General features: G+C 40.8%; 2 protein-coding genes across 2 annotated transcripts; one reads left to right on the forward strand and one right to left on the reverse strand.

Annotated features, from left to right (window-relative positions):
- The first annotated feature begins 2,825 nt into the window (after nucleotides 1-2,825).
- Nucleotides 2,826-13,069, forward strand: GTPBP4 (GTP binding protein 4). The gene is made up of 17 exons (XM_010712413.3): nucleotides 2,826-2,972; nucleotides 3,246-3,416; nucleotides 4,489-4,592; nucleotides 4,671-4,807; nucleotides 5,852-5,952; nucleotides 6,313-6,405; nucleotides 6,863-7,054; nucleotides 7,138-7,203; nucleotides 7,926-8,015; nucleotides 8,679-8,789; nucleotides 9,074-9,151; nucleotides 9,260-9,311; nucleotides 9,732-9,832; nucleotides 10,452-10,649; nucleotides 11,028-11,093; nucleotides 12,209-12,343; nucleotides 12,878-13,069. Exons 1-17 carry the CDS (start codon nucleotides 2,925-2,927, stop codon nucleotides 13,028-13,030), a joined length of 1,896 nt encoding a protein of 631 aa, XP_010710715.1. The 5' UTR covers nucleotides 2,826-2,924; the 3' UTR covers nucleotides 13,031-13,069.
- Nucleotides 13,070-14,143: 1,074 nt separating this feature from the next.
- On the reverse strand, nucleotides 14,144-18,233 carry LOC100549470 (isopentenyl-diphosphate Delta-isomerase 1-like). The gene is made up of 4 exons (XM_010712415.3): nucleotides 18,004-18,233; nucleotides 16,959-17,051; nucleotides 16,250-16,380; nucleotides 14,144-15,796 (listed from the first exon to the last, which is right to left on the reverse strand). Exons 1-4 carry the CDS (start codon nucleotides 18,143-18,145, stop codon nucleotides 15,476-15,478), a joined length of 687 nt encoding a protein of 228 aa, XP_010710717.1. The 5' UTR covers nucleotides 18,146-18,233; the 3' UTR covers nucleotides 14,144-15,475.
- Between the last annotated feature and the right edge of the window lie 25 nt (nucleotides 18,234-18,258).

The raw sequence follows: 18,258 nt of genomic DNA on the forward strand, positions 1-18,258 counted from the left end.
TCTCAGGCTGGAAGGCAGTTTCTTCTTTCTCATCTGCTCTCACCAAAATCCAAATAATCCCACTGAAATAAAATGGCTGCCAGAATTAATATTTTCTGGCCAGCCAGTTAGTTGGGCTTCAGCTGCTGAAATCAAAGGATGAGAGGGAATGTGTACTGCTGCCAGACCAACAGGTTATCTGATGAACCCCACCCAAAACACTTTCTGATAAGAAAAGAGGACGATGAGCTTTTTGCTTGGAGACTGTTCACTGTGTGCAGTGTGTGCCTGGTAAACTAGATTTAAAACTTTAAGACTTTGAACACATATATACATAAGGACTGATGCCAAAGAGGACTTTATAATAGCAATCTGTTGAAATGATTGAAACTAACTTATTTGGATGAGATTCTATAGAACCAATGTACTTAAAGAATGAAAGATAACTATACGAATGGGATCTTATCAGTGGGTACAAATACGTGAAACAATGCCAATCAATCCAGGCTCTTTTCAGTGCAGTTTGTTGACAGGGTAAGAAGCAATAGGTACAAACTTGAACTCAGGAGGTTTCCACCGAACACCAGGCAGCATTTCTGTGCTGTGCAGGTGATGGAGCACTGGACCAGTTTGCCCAGAGAGGTTGTGGGGTCTCATCCTTGGAGATCTTCAGAAGCTGTGTGAATGTGGTGCTGGACACCTTGTGTTGTGCAGCCCTGCTGGGACAGGAGTTGGATGGGATGGACCCAGAGGTCCCTTCCTACCTCAGCTATCTTGTGATTCTGTAACTGTGAACTGGTTTTTTTATTTTGTGGGACAAGAGAGCAATGATTTGGACCGTCTAAATGAAGCACATCTATTTGCTAAGTATATCCAACACACAAAAATCTTTGTGCGCATTAAATGCAAACCAAATACCCTGAGTTTAAGGCTACTTTGGGAATATTGGGATAACATTTTTGAGAAACTATGAATATTAAGCTAAAGTCACAGCTAGTGATGTGCCAACATCACACGTATTGTGCTAGAGTGCTTCCTTGGTTCCCTTGTGGTGTCCATTCCCACGGCCTGTTCTCCCAAGTGCTTCTCTGGACAATCAGCACAAAACACGATCTGGGTCTTGCTGTGTGTCATTAGCTGCTCTAAAAGCACCAGAAACTTGGGATACCTGTGGATATGCCTAAAGAAGAGCTCCTTCTGCTCTATGAAACTATGTTTTTGGAGGCAAGGCACAATACAAATAAAATATGAAGTCATTTCTCACTGCTTCAAGAATGCTTCAGAAAAGCAGACAGAAGTATTAGCATAAAAATATTTACGAAGCAGCAAACTCATCATAATAGGGCAGCTGTAGGTTGTTGAGTAGCTACAGCAAATGGGATGGTTCTAACTGTATGTTTATGATTGAATGGTGTTCATATACTTGCTAGTGAAATTAATTTCTGGAAAGGATTAACTACTGGCTTGTCTGAGTGGAAAAACTCTTAATTTTCAAGCACCTTAAAATTTCTACTGCACTGGATGGCTGTTTGAAGTGTTGCAGCAAAATTAGTAGAGCAGTGAAATAAAGGAAATGCAGAAGGAATTATGCATTTTAATTTCTAATACTGTAGGAAAATGTGCAGTGATAGAATAATAGGTAACTAAATTCTCTCAAGGGGAAAATGTCATGCTTTATGGAGAGAGGGGGAAAAAGTGTGGAGAGAATTTTCAATTTTTCATTTAACTCATCTTCCAAAGTGTATCACATAATTCATTTAAGGCAAATGTATTTTGGTGCAAACAAACATCTGGTACATCTGGTCAACTTGCTATCCGTGTCAAGTAAAAAAGAGGAACAGACAAGCACACTGCATTTAAATGTATTTCAATTTTATGTCTTTGGTCTGTGTTTGGATTTCACTGTTTGCTGGAGATATGCAAAAAAGAAAGGACAGAACACAGGGGATACACAAAAAAAACTGCTCCAGAATTCACTCGGGCTACACCTTTATCTGAAAGCTCTTACAGTTTAGTGTGAGACACGCCACCAAAAGTTACTATTAAAAAAAAAAAAGAAACACCATGAACAAAAAATAACAAAATGAGAGGTGAGAGCATGCATTTTTGGGGTTTCCAAAGCCAGCAGCCAGCCAGCCGGCTGCTGCTGCTCCATAGGCCCATGGCCAACTAGAATGAAGCCTGGGTTTGTCCCTGCCATAAGCACAAATACAGCCAGAGATGGACAACAGCACTCCACACAGTCAGCTGGAATTACCTGATCCTCTTCCTGAGCAGCATGAAAGCTTGCCAGAAGAAGATGTGTAAGCTATATCAAGTAGCTGATCTTGGGCACTCAGACCACCAAGGGCCTTGCTTTTCCAGGTGTCCTCAGCTTCTGGCACTCTGGGCAGCTGTGCCAGCGCCTCACTGCACTCACAGTGAAAAAATTCCCTCACATCTTACCTAAATCTTCCTCCTTTTAGTTTAAAACCATTCCTATCACTATCACTATTACACGTGTAAAAAGTTGGTTTCCTCCTGTTTATAAGTCCCCTTTAAGTACTGGAAGGCCGCAACGAGGTCTCCCAGGAGCATTCTCTCCTCCAGGCTGAACAAGCCCAGTTCCCTCAGCCTGTCTTCATAGGAGAGGTGCTCCAGCCCTCTGAGCATCTTTGTGGTCCTCCTCTGTACCCGCACAACAGCTCCACATCCTTCTTGTGCTGGTGCCTCCAGACACGCGCACAGTTCCCCAGGTGGAAGCTCTGCTCCTTTCTGCAAGCACCCACCCAAGGCACGTTGCAGGGCGGTGCGGTTGACAGCCGCATGTAACCAGCACGCCCACAGGCGCAGTCGGACAGACTCTCACCAACCCAAGACCGCGCCGCCCTGACGGAAGCCGGGAGCTCTCGCGAGACTTGAGGACTGCCTTCCTGTTTCCCGCGGCGTGGCGCTGATCGGGCGGCATGGCGCTGTACAACTTCAAGAAGATCACGGTGGTGCCGTCCGCCAAGGTACGGCCGCGCGCGGTGCCGCGCTGACAGGAGAGCGCCCCCCTTTTTCCTTCCTGCCTGCCCCCGTTGGGCTCCGCGCCGTGCGGCTGCCGGCCGCCGTTGATGGCGCTGAGGTGCGGCCCTGGGCCGGGTTGTTCCTTGCCTGGCCGGGGAACTTTGCTCCGTGCCGGCGGGGTGCGGGCGCCTGCCGGGTCTCCGCCAGAAGGAGGCGGGTGCTTATCGCGTTGTTACATCGTGACGGCTCGTAGCTGACCGCGCTGCTTTGGTTTGCAGGACTTCATCGATCTGACGTTGTCCAAGACTCAGCGGAAGACCCCGACCGTCATTCACAAGCATTACCAAATCCATCGGATCCGGCAGTTCTATATGAGGAAGGTGAAGTACACCCAGCAGAACTACCACGACCGGCTGACCCAGATCCTGACAGACTTCCCTAAGCTGGATGTAAGTGCAACCCCAGTGCTCACAAAGGAGCTTTCTGTAACTGGGGATAATTCTGCAGCAGTTGCAGTTTGCAGGTCGGAGTGGTGCCCAGCAGGTCCTGATGAGAGTAAATTTGGCAGATGTGTTCTATAGAAGTGTGTAGAGAAGTAAATTGTGTCTGTGGGTGTTTGCAGAGGTTTGGCTGTTTGACTCTATTGGCTGGAAATGCTGTTGGCAGTGCTGGAAGTTGGAGGTACCCGAGCACATCGCGTTGCCTCCACCTTCGGTTTTTCAGGAATGTCACTTCAGGTGGCAAAATGAATGTTACTCTCAGCCCCATCAGAGATAGTGTTGGAAATGCACTCTGACACGGTGTGCGTGGTCATAACTTCCCAACTACAGCTGTGTCCAGGTGCCCACTGGGGCTTCTTTATAGGTAGCTTCATATATGTGCTTAAACCCTTCACCTGCAGCCCTAATTTTTCGTGCTGTTTTTATACTCACTGGATTCCTGCAAATATCGCCTGCGTTTTAATATCTCATGATGAAATTTCTCCACATAAGTGTGTAAATAGCTAAAAATAATTCGTTTAGAAGAATTTAAGGTGTTGCTTTCTTGGAAAGCCAGGGGATTTATCTGGACACTGAATAAACCCTTATTATCCAATCTTACCTGTAATTTAGCACTCAAACAAAAGGAGGAGTTAACACTGTTACTGTGTTTCTGCTATAAGATGAATTTACTATTAGAAACTGCTTCTGCAGGCTTTTTGCAGTTTCATTATTCAATAGAGGAAAGTTCAAAGTTGAAATCTGAAAGTATTTTGCAGTGCAAAAGACAAAATGGAAACTTGGTCTAAGCCAGTCCAAGGTATCATTGCATAAAAACTCAAAGTATTGACAATAATGCATGTAATGACAAAGGGGGTTATTTTTGTTAGACGAGGTAGTAATGAAAATAGTTTGGGTTGTATTGTCACTTGTTTTGTTGTATTGGAGGAAAAAATGAACTTACATAGTTGCCAAGAAATTGTCATCTTCAAGAAAATAAGGTTAATTTTATGTTCTTTTTTTTTTTTTTTTTTGGACTTAGGATATTCATCCTTTTTATGCGGATCTGATGAACGTTCTGTACGACAAAGATCACTACAAGCTGGCTTTGGGACAGATTAATATTGCCAAGAATCTGATTGACAAGTAAGGAATATTTCTTTCTTCAGTTCTGTACCTGTGAGGTTGGTTGCTGCATCACTTCCTATTTTGCTGTCCCTGCAGCGTTGCGAAGGACTACGTGCGCCTGATGAAGTACGGGGATTCTCTCTACCGCTGCAAACAGCTGAAACGTGCTGCTCTGGGACGGATGTGCACCATTATCAAAAGGCAGAAACAAAGCTTGGAATATTTGGAACAAGGTTTGTGTAATAAATGCAGGAATATAAAGACAGAGTACATTGTTATTCGTATGAAGAATAAGAGTTAAAAGCAGGAAAATGTGTTAGGTACAGAATGTAGGTAATGAAAATGAAATAGTTCTCAAACCCCCAAACATTTAGAATTTAATTTTCAACTAAATAGTTCTCTTATTTTAAATTTAAAATGCTATGGTGTCAGTAATAGTTACAAAATCTCTGTACTCACTTAAAGATCCTAGCTATGCTTGTGTTTATCATTATTTTCACAATTATATATCTGAAAAATTCATCATAGAATCATAGAATGGCCTGGGTTGAAAAGGACCACAATGATCATCTAGTTTCAACCCCCTGCTATGTGCAGGGTCACCAACCACCAGACCAGGCTGCCCAGAGCCACATCCAGCCTGGCCTCGAATGCCTCCAGGGATGGGGCATCCACAACCTCCTTGGGCAACCTGTTCCAGTGCCTCGCCACCCTCTGAGTGAACAACTTCCTCCTAATATCTCACCTAAACCTCCCCTGTCTCAGTTTAAAACCATTCCCCTTTGTCCTATCACTGTCCACTCTTGTTAACAGTCTTTCCCCCTTCTATTTATACACTCCCTTCAAGTACTGGAAGGCCACAATGAAGTCTCCCTAGAGCCTTCTCTAAGCTAAACAAGCTCAGTTCTCTCAACCTTTCTTCATAGGAGAGGTGCTCTAGCCCTCTAATAATCTAATCATCAAATATTGTTAAACATTTTCCAAGCAGAGGTCCTTATTTCAGGCTCATTATTGCTTACCTCAGGCTGTTGCTACCTGATATGTGGACGCAGTCTACCTACAGGACGGTGGTCTTCATGTGTGAAGTAAAATTTCTTTTTTTGTTGTGTGAAACTTCTGGAGTTAACAAACAACAGTACATTTTCATAAATGACTGCTCATCAGTTTCTGAAGTTGAGAAAAGTTACTGAGCTGTGTTTTAACACTTAACGTGAATTTTTTCTTCCATTCAAATGTGAATTAAGACAAATATTTCAGACATCTTTTAAATGTTTCAGTGCGACAACATTTGTCTCGTTTGCCAACCATCGATCCCAATACAAGAACTCTTCTGTTATGTGGCTATCCAAATGTTGGGAAGTCGAGCTTTATAAATAAGGTGTGTGGTTTTTCTTTAAATAATATTGAGATACCATTTACTTAAGGTAGAATAAAATTTATAGCACTGTCTGATCTGAGGGTGAGCAAATTCATATGGGTGAATAGAGGCTGACTGAAATTTCTGGAGGGATATATGTAAAATTAGAGCAGATTCCACTCATAAAATTATTATCTTTCCCAAATTAGTGTGTATATGATTAATGCATTTTCTGATGAAAATGATGAGTGATTGCAGAGAAACAGCCCAAATAACCATTCTTTAGCTTTACTGTAGCAAATGCAGTGAGTTATGATTATGATACACAGCTTGCAAGTTCAGGAAATATTCAGTAAATGTCCTAATAAATCTTGTTTTAAGGTTACAAGAGCAGATGTAGAAGTGCAGCCGTATGCCTTTACCACCAAATCTCTGTTTGTGGGACATATGGATTACAGATACCTGCGCTGGCAGGTAAGAACTGGTATCATTTTGCATTTTCTTGCCAGAATCAACTGGTTACAATTTGCCATTTTGCAACCTGAATTACATTTTTGTGCCTTGGTGAGAAACACTTGCCTGAGAGCTGCTATGTGTCAGGTGGGGATAGGAGTCCAAATCTGTTCTAAAAACATGCACATATGTGTACGTTTTCTGTTTGGGGAAGAATTGGGACTGGAATGTCTGAGTAAGGCCAGGTCCCTTCTTGTCAGTATTAAATTCAGAGCCATTTGGGGGCAGGGCTGTCCATATTTGTTTGCTTCTTGTTTCTTACTCTGAAACCTGTTGTTTTTGTATTTCCACATTCTCAGTTTAGCTGAGCTTGTGGTCTTATTTATGACTGAAAGGAATACTGCAGTCTTCAGAAGATAATACGGACAAGAAATCACAAATATGTTATAAAACAGTGTATCAATTATGATAATTTTAGGTCGTAGATACTCCTGGTATTTTAGACCATCCCTTGGAGGACAGGAACACCATTGAGATGCAGGCTATAACTGCGCTCGCACATCTGCGTGCTGCTGTGCTCTATGTGATGGATGTGTCTGAGCAGTGTGGGCACGGCCTGGAGGAACAAGTGGAACTCTTCAGAAATATTAAGCCATTGTTTGCTAACAAGGTAAGTTTGGCTTACATTATTTGTAAAATCAGTATTTTTGTAATGTGATAGCTTGGATTGTGATTGTTCTTTCTCTTTATTAGCCACTTATAATTGTTGCAAACAAATGTGATGTGAAGAGAATTGAAGAACTTCCTGAAGAGAGCCGGGTGAGCCTGATGTTCCCACCCCTGTCTTTCTTCCAAAATTAACAGAAGTGCTGTGTGCACAATTAGTGGACTGACAGAACTTAGATTGGGCAAAAAAAATTACATGACCACTTCTTAACTATTTAATAGTGTACTGGAAGGTAGTTTTCCAAGTCTTGACCTTTATGCCTGGTGTGTATACTTGCATTGTTTAGTATGCATACTTACCAGAGTATTGTAAATACCAAACTGAAAGCAACTCCTCAGCAGTTTTAGAAATCTCAGACACTGTGAGATCTTTTAATTACTGCTGTAGTTGGAATTAATGGATTTGTTCAATACGGGCTGTTTCAGTCGTTTAGAGATAATGAGCCCTAGACTGATAAGTGGTACTGAGCTGATTTTAATAGGAGCTCCTACTGGGCAGCAGTTCTGTATACAGTTCCTTTGTATCTACAAGTTTGAGGACACATGCAGTTTGTGTTTTCCTTCTATCTCTTTTTCTGTTTTATTTATGTGTCATTTACAGTTGCTGTATAGGAAGTGGTTATTTACTTACAAATCAACAGATTAAATAGAACTGCAATTGTAAAATTTGTCATCTTTTTAGAAACACATTTTAATAGAGTTCCTCAGTAACAAGTTGCATATATTGCCACTGGGTTAAAATTTCAATCCTTGGTGTAATGGTGTATTAAGAAATAGGCAGAATGTAATTATTTGTGATAATATTTCTATTTCAGAAAATATTTGAATCTTTTGAAGCAGAAGGATTTTCTGTAATAGAGACAAGTACCCTAACAGAAGAAGGTGTGATGCAAGTTAAAACAGAAGTATGTCTCTTTTCTCTCAATTTCATTCAAAAGGAATCAGAGAATCATAGAACCCTTAGAGTTGGAAGGGACCTCTGAAGGCCATCTAGTCCAGCTCCTCTGCAGTGAACAGGGACACCACAGTTACATCAGGTTGCCCAGGCCCTGATCCAGCCTTGCTTTGAAAGTCTCCAGGGAGGGGCCATCAACCACATCTCTGGGCAACCTGTTCCAGAGCCTTACCACTCTCAATGTAAAAGACTTCTTCCTTCTATCTAACCTAAATCTGCCCTCTTTGAGCTTAGATTTTATTGTCAGTTAAACTGTGCTAAAAGCTTTTAGTGTGGTGTTCCTAATAGCACGTTGAACACATTAGGTGCAAAGGGAAATGTAATGGTTTGCACTGTGTTAGATATAATCTGTTTTTTGTAAGACTTTTTTCAGGGTCCTGTTGCTTTCTCTTACTGTCAGCTGATAAAATATTGGTTATGCCAACAAAACAGGATCATTTGCATATACTCGTGATACTTGTTATATAAAATGTGCTGATGCTTTCTTGAGAGCTAGAAAGGTGAGACAGAAGATTAGACAGAAGCTGGGTACTTGGGATTTAAACCTTGCTGTGCTACTTGTCACATCAGGATGACTTCGTTCCTTACCTTATGTTGCCTCGTGCACTTTCAGGCCTGTGACAGATTGCTGGCCCATCGTGTTGATACTAAAATGAAAGGAAATAAAGTGAATGAAGTGTTGAATAGATTACACTTGGCCATGCCAGCCAAAAGAGATAACAAGGTAGGCTGCATGTTTACACTTTAATATATTTTCCATTTCTAGTCCTATTCAATAGGACTAGAATTCTTTCTTGGCTTAACACATTAATGAAATATATGTTGAGATTTTCTTGTTGCTTTTTTTATCTACAACTGACTTTGCTGACAGGTTAGTCAGCTTGGGACTTCATTTCCTCTAGAAACACACTACATTCAAATTGTGATTTGCAGTATTATTAAAAGAAATGTTTCAGACAGGTTTTTTTTTTTCCTTTTTCCTGGGGTGAATTGTTGCATTAACTTCAGGAGCGGCTGCCTTTTATACCTGAGGGAGCAATAGCACGTAAGAAGCGCATGGAAGTAGATACACCCAAGAGGAAATCAGTAAGTGGTATCTCTTAATTAGGAAATCTACAGATGGTTTTAAAATACTTAATGTTAGCAAGTGGATTTAAAATTAGGAGCTCTATAAAATCATATGTGTCTTTGCAGGAGAGAGATCTTGAACTTGAAATGGGAGATGATTATGTTTTGGATCTTCAGAGTAAGTAATTATACAAGTCAGTATTATTGTTGGTTAGGAAAGTTTGATTTTATTGGAGAAAACTTAAAATGGATTCCTTTCAACTGAGTGCCACTTTTGTAGTCCTTCTGTTCCACAACTGGTGATGGTCACTGATTCGTCATGTTTTCTGATGCCTCTGAGTGGCTGATCTGATGGTTCAGGTTAATTTTCCCTTTAATCTCATTAATTCTTGATGTGTTGGACTTTGTGACTCCTGAACAATATTTGGCAGCAGACAGAGGATCAGAAGGATTTGTGAATATGTCAGAGATACTGCAAATTTTTTCCCATTTAGGGATATGTTTTTTTTTTTATTGTGATCTGTTGTTTTCTGTCATTGAACATTCTACTCTGAAATTATCTTAATCTTTTTTATTAACCCTTTTTTTTTTTTTTTAGAATATTGGGACTTAATGAATTCATCTGAAAAGTATGATAAGATTCCAGAGATATGGCAAGGTCACAATATCCTTGATTACATTGATCCAGATATAATGAAGGTGAGTTTTCTGTCATTCTTTTCACACTTTCTTGCCTCTTCATCCCTTTGTTATTTTTTTAAGATACGATATTCATAGATAAAAACAGTGTTTTGTAAACCAGTTCTTCCACACTTGTCTGCACTTGTCATGAGAAAGGACACTCTTTTCTGAGTGACCAAAGTCACAATTTCAGGAGAATGGTGGAGAATTGCTTTGTTTTATCAGAGCAAAGGTTTGCAGGGAAAGTTGTATTTTCTTACTCCTTGACTGTTGCTGGAAGGAATGTAGTTATCAAAATGTATTATTAATAATAAGAAATTAACCCATCTAATTTCTGTTTGCTGGAGCATGCTATTGAAGGAAATAGACTGAATTCTCAATTTCTACAGCATTTTTATGTAATAACAAGCCCCATTCTTATTTCTTGCTGGTCCTTAAGAAGAAGTTGTGAGTACAGACTACAGAGCCTGCTGGTTGGGCAGTTGGGTTCGTCTGGTTTGCTAGTGCTCCAGAATCATGGTAAATGTAGAGAGAGAAGGTTTTTTGAGGTTGTGTTGCCAGAAGTGGCACAGTTACATTGAGGATTATAAGTCTAAGATTTGATGAACATCCCGATTTTCATTTAATCTTTTCTAAGAAACTGGAAGAATTAGAGAAAGAAGAAGAGCTGAGAGAAGCTGCTGGGGAGTATGACAGCGAACCAGAAAGTGAAGATGAAGAGATGATGGAAATCCGACAATTGGCAAAACAGATCCGAGAAAAAAAGAAACTGAAAATTCTGCAGTCAAAGGAAAAAGACACTCGAGGTCCAAGGATGCCCAGAACAGCTAAAAAGGTGAGTAGATAACCCTGTAGTTGCTGATGTATAGTAACTGTGTGGGAATGTGTAGTTATTTGGGGTACTGACACTGATGTTTTTCTCATGTTTGACCCTCTCCCTCACAGAAGTGCTCCTTAAAGCTCTGATAACTAAATAATGGGGGGGTGCCAAACAAAATGAACAAGTAAGAGTTGCCTTTTTTATTCCTGTTATACAAGTGAGTCTACTGTAAGATTCCGTATATATTATAGAAAAACTCCTTAAAAACATAATTCAGCTTGTTTAATTGGGTTGCTTTTTTTGAGTTTTTTTTTTTAATATATTAAGACAAAAGTAAGATAGAAACATCATTCTTTAGAAGAAACACACACAATTTGCTAATTCTTTTTCCAGGTGCAGCGGAAGGTGCTAGAGAAAGAAATGACCGATCTTGGACTTGACATGACTAATAAAGATGATGTAAGTTTCTGCTAATTTAACACTGTGTTCATCTGAAGGAGATCAGCATTTTTTTCAAGGACACTTGAATTGCACATTGCAGTTGGCATGAGAGAGATGGGATCTGCTGAGAAGAAAATAGGAGGCAGTCGATACTGCTATTTTTTTGAGTGTTGGCTGAAAACTTGCTAATGTTTGAATAGAATCACTCCTGTATATACACAGTGCATTCTATTACAAGTAGTTTGCAATTTGTTTAGGATTCAAGATTAGGATTTGGCTGAACTATTGTCATGATTGCTTTGTGAGACACAACTGTGTCAAAATTAGCAATAATGACAGATCGAGCTGATCCTTTTACAGTTCATTAATGCTGGGACTTATAACTGAAGTTTTGATAGCTTGGCTGGAGTTTTTTTATGTAAGGCAGTCAAAGTACCTTGAACCTTTGGGAGCCATTTTGTTTTATCATAAATTTTAAGAACTACTCCATTTTGTACAGCAAATCCAGCAGTAATATGGCTGTGTGAAGCTTGAGACCTTGAATTCGTTAACTGAACACAGGCTTTTGAAACAAGGAATGTCAACATTGCACATCTGAAGTAAGCATTCGTGCTTCTCAGGGCTGATATGCCATGTTGATTCAGTTGCTATCTCCATGCAGAGGAATTTGAGGTTTATGCTGTATGGTGATAGTTCTTTGGGGTTTTTTCCTGTAAACAGCCACTAATCAGAGCAGGGTTTGTCATTGTTTTGTTGCTGTTGCAGAACTGCTTCAGTAGTGCTATTCATTCCTTTGTGTTTTGTTTTTTTTTTTAATCCTTATGGATGAAGTGGCAAAAAAAAAAGGTTTATAAAACTGGAGTTAATTTTGAAAAGGGTATAATAGTATTCACTAGGACTTGAATATTACTGTGAGACAATGACCAACAGTTGGTAAGATATGATACTGTGGAATAACTGTGGAACTTCACATCTTTTTGTCTTTCAGTATCCAAAAGAACCATTTGTCCATTGACAATGTATTGTAGCATTTTACTTCCTGTTCTGTTTTTTCCTATTGGTCTCTTTAGAAATGGAGTATCTGAGCTGATTGTTTCTGTTGTTAATAACCCAAGTACTGTTCTGGATTTCAGGCCCATTATGCCAGAAGGTCTCGTAGTGTTACAAGGAAACGCAAACGTGATGAGTCTGAAACCCCTAAATCTGTGGCACGCAGCCGCAGCTCCTCTCGTCCACCACGGGATGTCTCTGGTCTGCGTGACGAAAAGGTTTGTTAGGGTTAATTACCTTCTACAGCAAATGAAACAGCATCGTTGTACTTAAACTGGTTTCTGGGAAACTTCATACTAGGGCCGTTGTGCAGTTGAGAGTTCATCTCTCTTTGCAGCTTTGTCTTCTGATCTTCTGAACTCTCTGTTCTTAAGAATGAATAAGCTTTTTTTTTTTTAACTTCAGATGTAATAATACAAAGAAAGCACATTTTAAAATGTTAAGCATGAAGAAAGAATGATAAAAGCTGTACATCATAACCTATTAGAAGGGCTCTCCCTTTAATAAGATTGGAGTTTTGAGCGTAGCATGATTGCATTTTTAGTGTGCTGGGGAAGAGTTTTGTTCAGTTTTGTTTGTTTTTAAGAGAGATTAGTGTCATACTGATAGTGTTACAGAGTAGCAGATGGTTGCTTACTTCAAGTATTATTTCATGTCCTAGAAAATCCTTTGTGTTTTTTTAAAGGGTAAAGCTAGTTACCTGAGCTACTGAGGAAGTCATTCACCGTGTTTGTATGCTTGTTTCTAAATAGATGGTGAAGAAAGTCAAGACAATGGCAAAGAAGGCTCAAAAGAAAATGAATCGCCTGGGCAGGAAAGGAGAGGCAGACAGGCACATCTTTGACACCAAGCCAAAACATCTGCTGGCTGGAAAGAGGAAATCTGGTAAAACACAGAGAAGATGAGCAGTCTTCTGAATTAAAGCATACAGTTATTAGAACTAATTTCTAGTCCTGTTTTTCCTTTTGATAACGGAGAATATTAACAAAAGCACACATTTGTATTGTGGGCGACACAGTTGAAGCTCAGAGGGGGAGAGTTTCTGATACAGGAGTTTGGAGTTTTCAGTGAGTCAGTAGGATTGTGAGAGACTTATCAATAGCCGTGGCAGAAGCTGTTTCTAAATAGACTTGAAAAATGACACTCCTAGGTTGAGATAAGGATGGTTAAGTAGAAAAAACAAAAGCTGTGCACACAGGTAAAGCAAAATAAGGAATTAATTCACTGCTTCCCATTGGCAGGCCCTTTGCATCAGCAGTGCTCCATCAGATGTGATGGTTACTTACTGGGGCAGACAGATGCTGTAATTCTCTTCTGCCTTCTCTCCCCCAGCAGCTTTCATTGCTGAGGGTGATGCCCTGTAGTATGGGATTTCCCCCCTCCTCTTCCTTTCTCCCCAGCTTCTATTGCTGATCACAAGGTCCTGTGGTATGGAATCTTTTGGTTATTTGGGCCCAGTGGTCCTGACAGTGTCCCCTCCCCACTTTTTGTGCTTCCTCAGCTTCTGAAGTATCAGGGTAGTGTGAGAAGCAGAGGAGCCCTTGATTCAGTTCAGCAATAGGTAAACATCGTGTTGTCAACACTGTTTTTCATCACAAATCCAAAATACAGCACTGGATGAGCTATTAGTGAAGAAAATTAACACAGCCAAAATCAGTGCTGTGGAGTGTTCAGGTGTCAGCTTGCATATACCACTGTTACCTTTATGGATTTCCATTTATAGTCTGTCCCCCTTCATGTGATTTGTTATTAAAAATACTTCTTGTGTTGCAAGGAAGTTCAGTGTGGAAAAGAAAAATACTTAGAACTGTTCATAGGATTTTAAGAAGTGTTTGGCAAAACTTTGCTTTCTTTATGCTCACTGTTTCTATGGCAGGCTGGTTTCCCAGCTTTTGCCCCGAGTTGCTTATTTGAACTCGTGGTAAAATAAAACCACACCTTGTTCACTCCCAACCATATCACTTCAGTGCTTAGTCAGCTTTTTGTTCCCATGTCTAAAAAGAAAAGCCCAGCCCAGGTTTTTAGGTTAACAGTTTTAATAGTCAGCCTTAAGAGAACATTTAAAAGTAGGGCAGGTATTTCAAAAGCTATTCAGAAGAGACTACTTAGGTACTGTAGCTGATGAAACCAAATTCAAGACAGCTGTTACACTGCATTGCTATTCCCTCCTCCACCATTCTTTGCTTCAGGTCAGCATACAACAGCTTGGCCTAAAACCTCTAAGTGTGGAACTATGGACACAACTGGGATGAGCAACAAACTAGAAAAGTTAAATCTACCTTGCCATCAAACACAGACTAGTTGAAATCATGTTTCACAAGTAAGGGGAATCAGTATGGAAAATACCCTATTTCACCAAGAAAACACAAAGAAATTAACTTAAGAAATCTATGTGGGGTGGCTGTGGCTTAGCTCTTACCCTCTAGTAGATTTTTCTAATTAACTGAAATTAAGACTTTGTGTATGCCTATAGATTCTCAATCTTGAATTTTGGAGTTCAGGAGATTTGAGCTTTCCAGGACATTGGGAAGAAATCAGATGTTGCAATAAAAAGTTTGTCTCAAGCTGCCTTGTTTTCTGTAAGGTGAGGAAGACTCTCCAATGCACATCCCTTCTCCAAGGACAGGCTACGGTCAGTAGGTAGTTACCTACCATCTACATTTAGGGTAATTAAACATTACTTTCTAATTAAAGATGTGCAGTATTTGCTCACTAAATAGGCAGGGGATGGCTAGAAAGATTTTAAAAAGAATTTTAAAATCAGTGTTTATTATCTAAAGCTATAACACATTGTGTAGCAGTTCAAAGTGAAATTCAGTCCACACAGATGATCCAATTACTTGAGCTTTCACATATCTGATTAACTACACAGTACAGCAGCCAGAGAGATCTGTTCTGCAATTAAAGCACTCCTGATCACTTTGAATTAATTGTTTTTCTTCACAGACTAGTTCTGTCACATCAGTGCAGAACTCACATGGGTTTGTAATTAGCATTCTGGAAGATGCACTGATATAAAATTGAAAATGCACCATCTCTACCGAAGGAGCTGGGCAGGAAGTGCCCACACTCCCTTACAGCACATGCAAGTCTGCAAGGCAGCAAGAGCAAACTGGGCACACGCAGGCTGAGGGTTCTTAGCACCACATGAGGTAACAGAAAGATGAATCAAGGGGGTTTCTTATATTACTGGGATGGAAGAAGAGGTGAAGAGATAGGAAAAATCATTGGCTACAACCATCTGTTCAAAGTCACTTGTTAAACATGCTCCAGGTGGGCCATTTTCCCTGCACTCAAGTCACGAGTTACCACACAGACATCACTTCAGCCTTCAGCATCTCTCACTGCAGCTATGACATTCTGTGTATTTTTTCATGATCAACAAATTTGTTCAAGTTATGTAAGTTATCCCACCACTTAAAAAGAAAGGTCTCTGCTATTAGTTTAAACCAGGGAGTAATCTTGACTTCGTTCCTCGAGGCTCTGTCCAGAAGTTGCTTCAGTTCTTTCTGGGTCACATAACAGTAGCTCTGGATCTCGTTGGGATCAGGATTCAGCGTTACATCCTTCTGCACAAATAAGATGTAGTCTATCTCATGTTCACCCCAGATCCCATCAGACTTGGCCTTGTAGTGAATTCGTGTCAGATAGAAGATTTCTTCCGGAGTAACCTACAACCAAAACACACGTTAGGACCAGCAGCAAAGCAGAATAACTGAACTGCTTGGCAGCACAGAACAATTACCAGACACTGCTCTCTTCCTAGGAAATTATTTTTTCAAGTGTACAATTGCAATGCATTTCTTATGAAAAAAGTAATTATACATTGACTATGTAAACTGCACAGCATTTCTCTAGTTGGGCTTACCCTATAATATTTTGACCAGATCTCTCCACTACAGTAAAGTTCAGATAATATTTACCAGAGCCTAACGTACGCTTAGGAAAGCAGTGATGAACAAACATCTGCACCTGGCCCTTGACGCTCCAGAATAAATGAAGAATTCTCCAATTCATCACATCCTCTGCATTTCTAAAGTTAAATTCAGTTTTAGATTTCACACCTGCCAGATGTGAAGATTCTTAGTGCTGTTAAGAATCCCCCTCCTTTCTCCTTCCTTTACCTGCTCCATAGGAATTCCTAACTCTGCTTTCATTCGTCTCTGTGCTGCTCTCCGAACTCCAATGGCATCATTTTCTTCCAGTTCCAGTGAGTGGCTCAGCGGATGGCTACAGCAAGTGTTGGTAAAGCAATCTGAAAGAAGTTTTTAATCAGTACACTTTTGACATTACAAATTGCTACAAAAGCCCTGAGATGTAGAGCAATCGATGCACCACATTCTCGTTTCTCATCTATAGAGGACAGTCAGATAAAAAGGAGAATATTTCTACCCCTTCTTCTTCTTTCTATGCATACTTCTGGATTTATCTCTACCAAATACTCCTTTGTTCTTAACCAGAGGAATTAAAACACTCACTCTTTACATCTACCAAAACTATTTCTCCAATGTCATTAAATGTGTCTTGCGACAGGTGAGTGTATGTGTTTATCCTTACTATAAACAGGACCAGACAAGCCAGGGAGCAATAATTTCCCAAGAGCACATATATCGATAAGTTAGTGCTCTCATTATGTTGCTCCATCCACAATAAAAGCCATCCCAAGCTCTTAAAAGTATCTCCTCTCCAAATCAGTAAATCCTGGAACCACTGCAAAGGTTTTAGAACTTTATGTTACGTTCTGCAGGAGTTACACTGCAAAATTAGGCTGGCACATCTTAAAACACTGATTTAAAGCCATACGTTCTGTGTGCAATGTGTTTCAGTACTTACCTGGAAATGTGATTTTAGCATTTGACCTCTGCTGCAGTAACAGTTTATTTTCTGTATTAAATAAGAAAACACTGAACGCTCGGTGCAGTAAACCTAAAAAGCAAATACACAGAAAGCTGTTTTATGAAGGAAAAGAATCATATGAAAAGAAAATGTAAGGCTTGGAACTGCCCAACTTACTGGTAAACTAAATTCATAATTCTTCAAGTGTTTAAAAGCAAGCATTTGAGGAAAAACTCGAGAGCTTTCCCTTGGATTTCTGTGCCAGTTTATACTAAACATTATGAAGTTAGAAGAGTGTAAGAACAATGCAGCAGAAGAGTTACACGAAGCTCTGTCCATTCACCAGTCTTAAGATGGACAGGTGAGCTAAGGTGGGGTGCAACATTCAAAAAAAGACATGACACAAAAATCCTGAAAAAGGTGTAGGAAATTTAAAGAAGATTTGAGAATTTCAAAATGGCACTGGAAAATAAACTTCTTCAAACACGGAACAATCGCCTTTTTATTCTCCTTCCCGTCCTCAACACAACTGTATTTGTTGTTCCTCATTCTTCTGGGAAGCATTCTCCTTGACTAGAAAGATGGAGGGCACAAACTGCAAAGTTCACAAATCTGACTAACCCAAAGGAAAGCCCATCAATTAAAACGACAACAAAAACCCTTTCCTAATAGAAGTGGCTGAAGTGGAGCACCGTGTTCTTCCTCCACATTGCTTTATTTTAAAATATGACATTTTAAGGCCAATGGTACCCTGGATCACAAGAGGAGCGGTCAGCAGGGCGAGGGAAGGGATCATCTCCCATTGCTCTGCCCTCCTGAGACCCCACCTGGAGTACTGCAACCAGGCACAAGAAAGAGTGGAGATGTTGGAGCGGGTCCAGAGGAGAGCAGTGAAGATGGTCAGAGGGCTGGGGCAGCTCTCCTATGGAGAAAGGCTTTAGGAGCCGTGCTCCTTCCACCCACAAACGCACTGCTTTAGCTGTCAGCATCCCGTAAGGACGCTCGGCCCGACTCGGCTCGGCGGAAGGTCGCAGCGCCGCACCTCTGTCGATGTTGTCATTCAGATGGCAGTTCTTCTTCGTGTCCGCCCCGATCCGACGGTCGTTCTCATCGATGAGGATGCACATCTCAGCCAGCAGCTGCACCTGCTGCTCGTCCAGGTGCTCCGTGCTCACCTCGGGCATCGTGACGGCAGCGCGGGCTCTGCTGAGGGCAAGGAGGAAGAGAAGAGCGATGCGGGGCAGCCAGGTTCCGCGTCACCGGGCCGTCGGACACCCCTCGCCCCGGGGAGCGCGGC

This window comes from Meleagris gallopavo, chromosome 6, assembly GCF_000146605.3.
Source record: "Meleagris gallopavo isolate NT-WF06-2002-E0010 breed Aviagen turkey brand Nicholas breeding stock chromosome 6, Turkey_5.1, whole genome shotgun sequence".
Classification (NCBI taxonomy): Eukaryota; Metazoa; Chordata; class Aves; order Galliformes; family Phasianidae; genus Meleagris; species Meleagris gallopavo.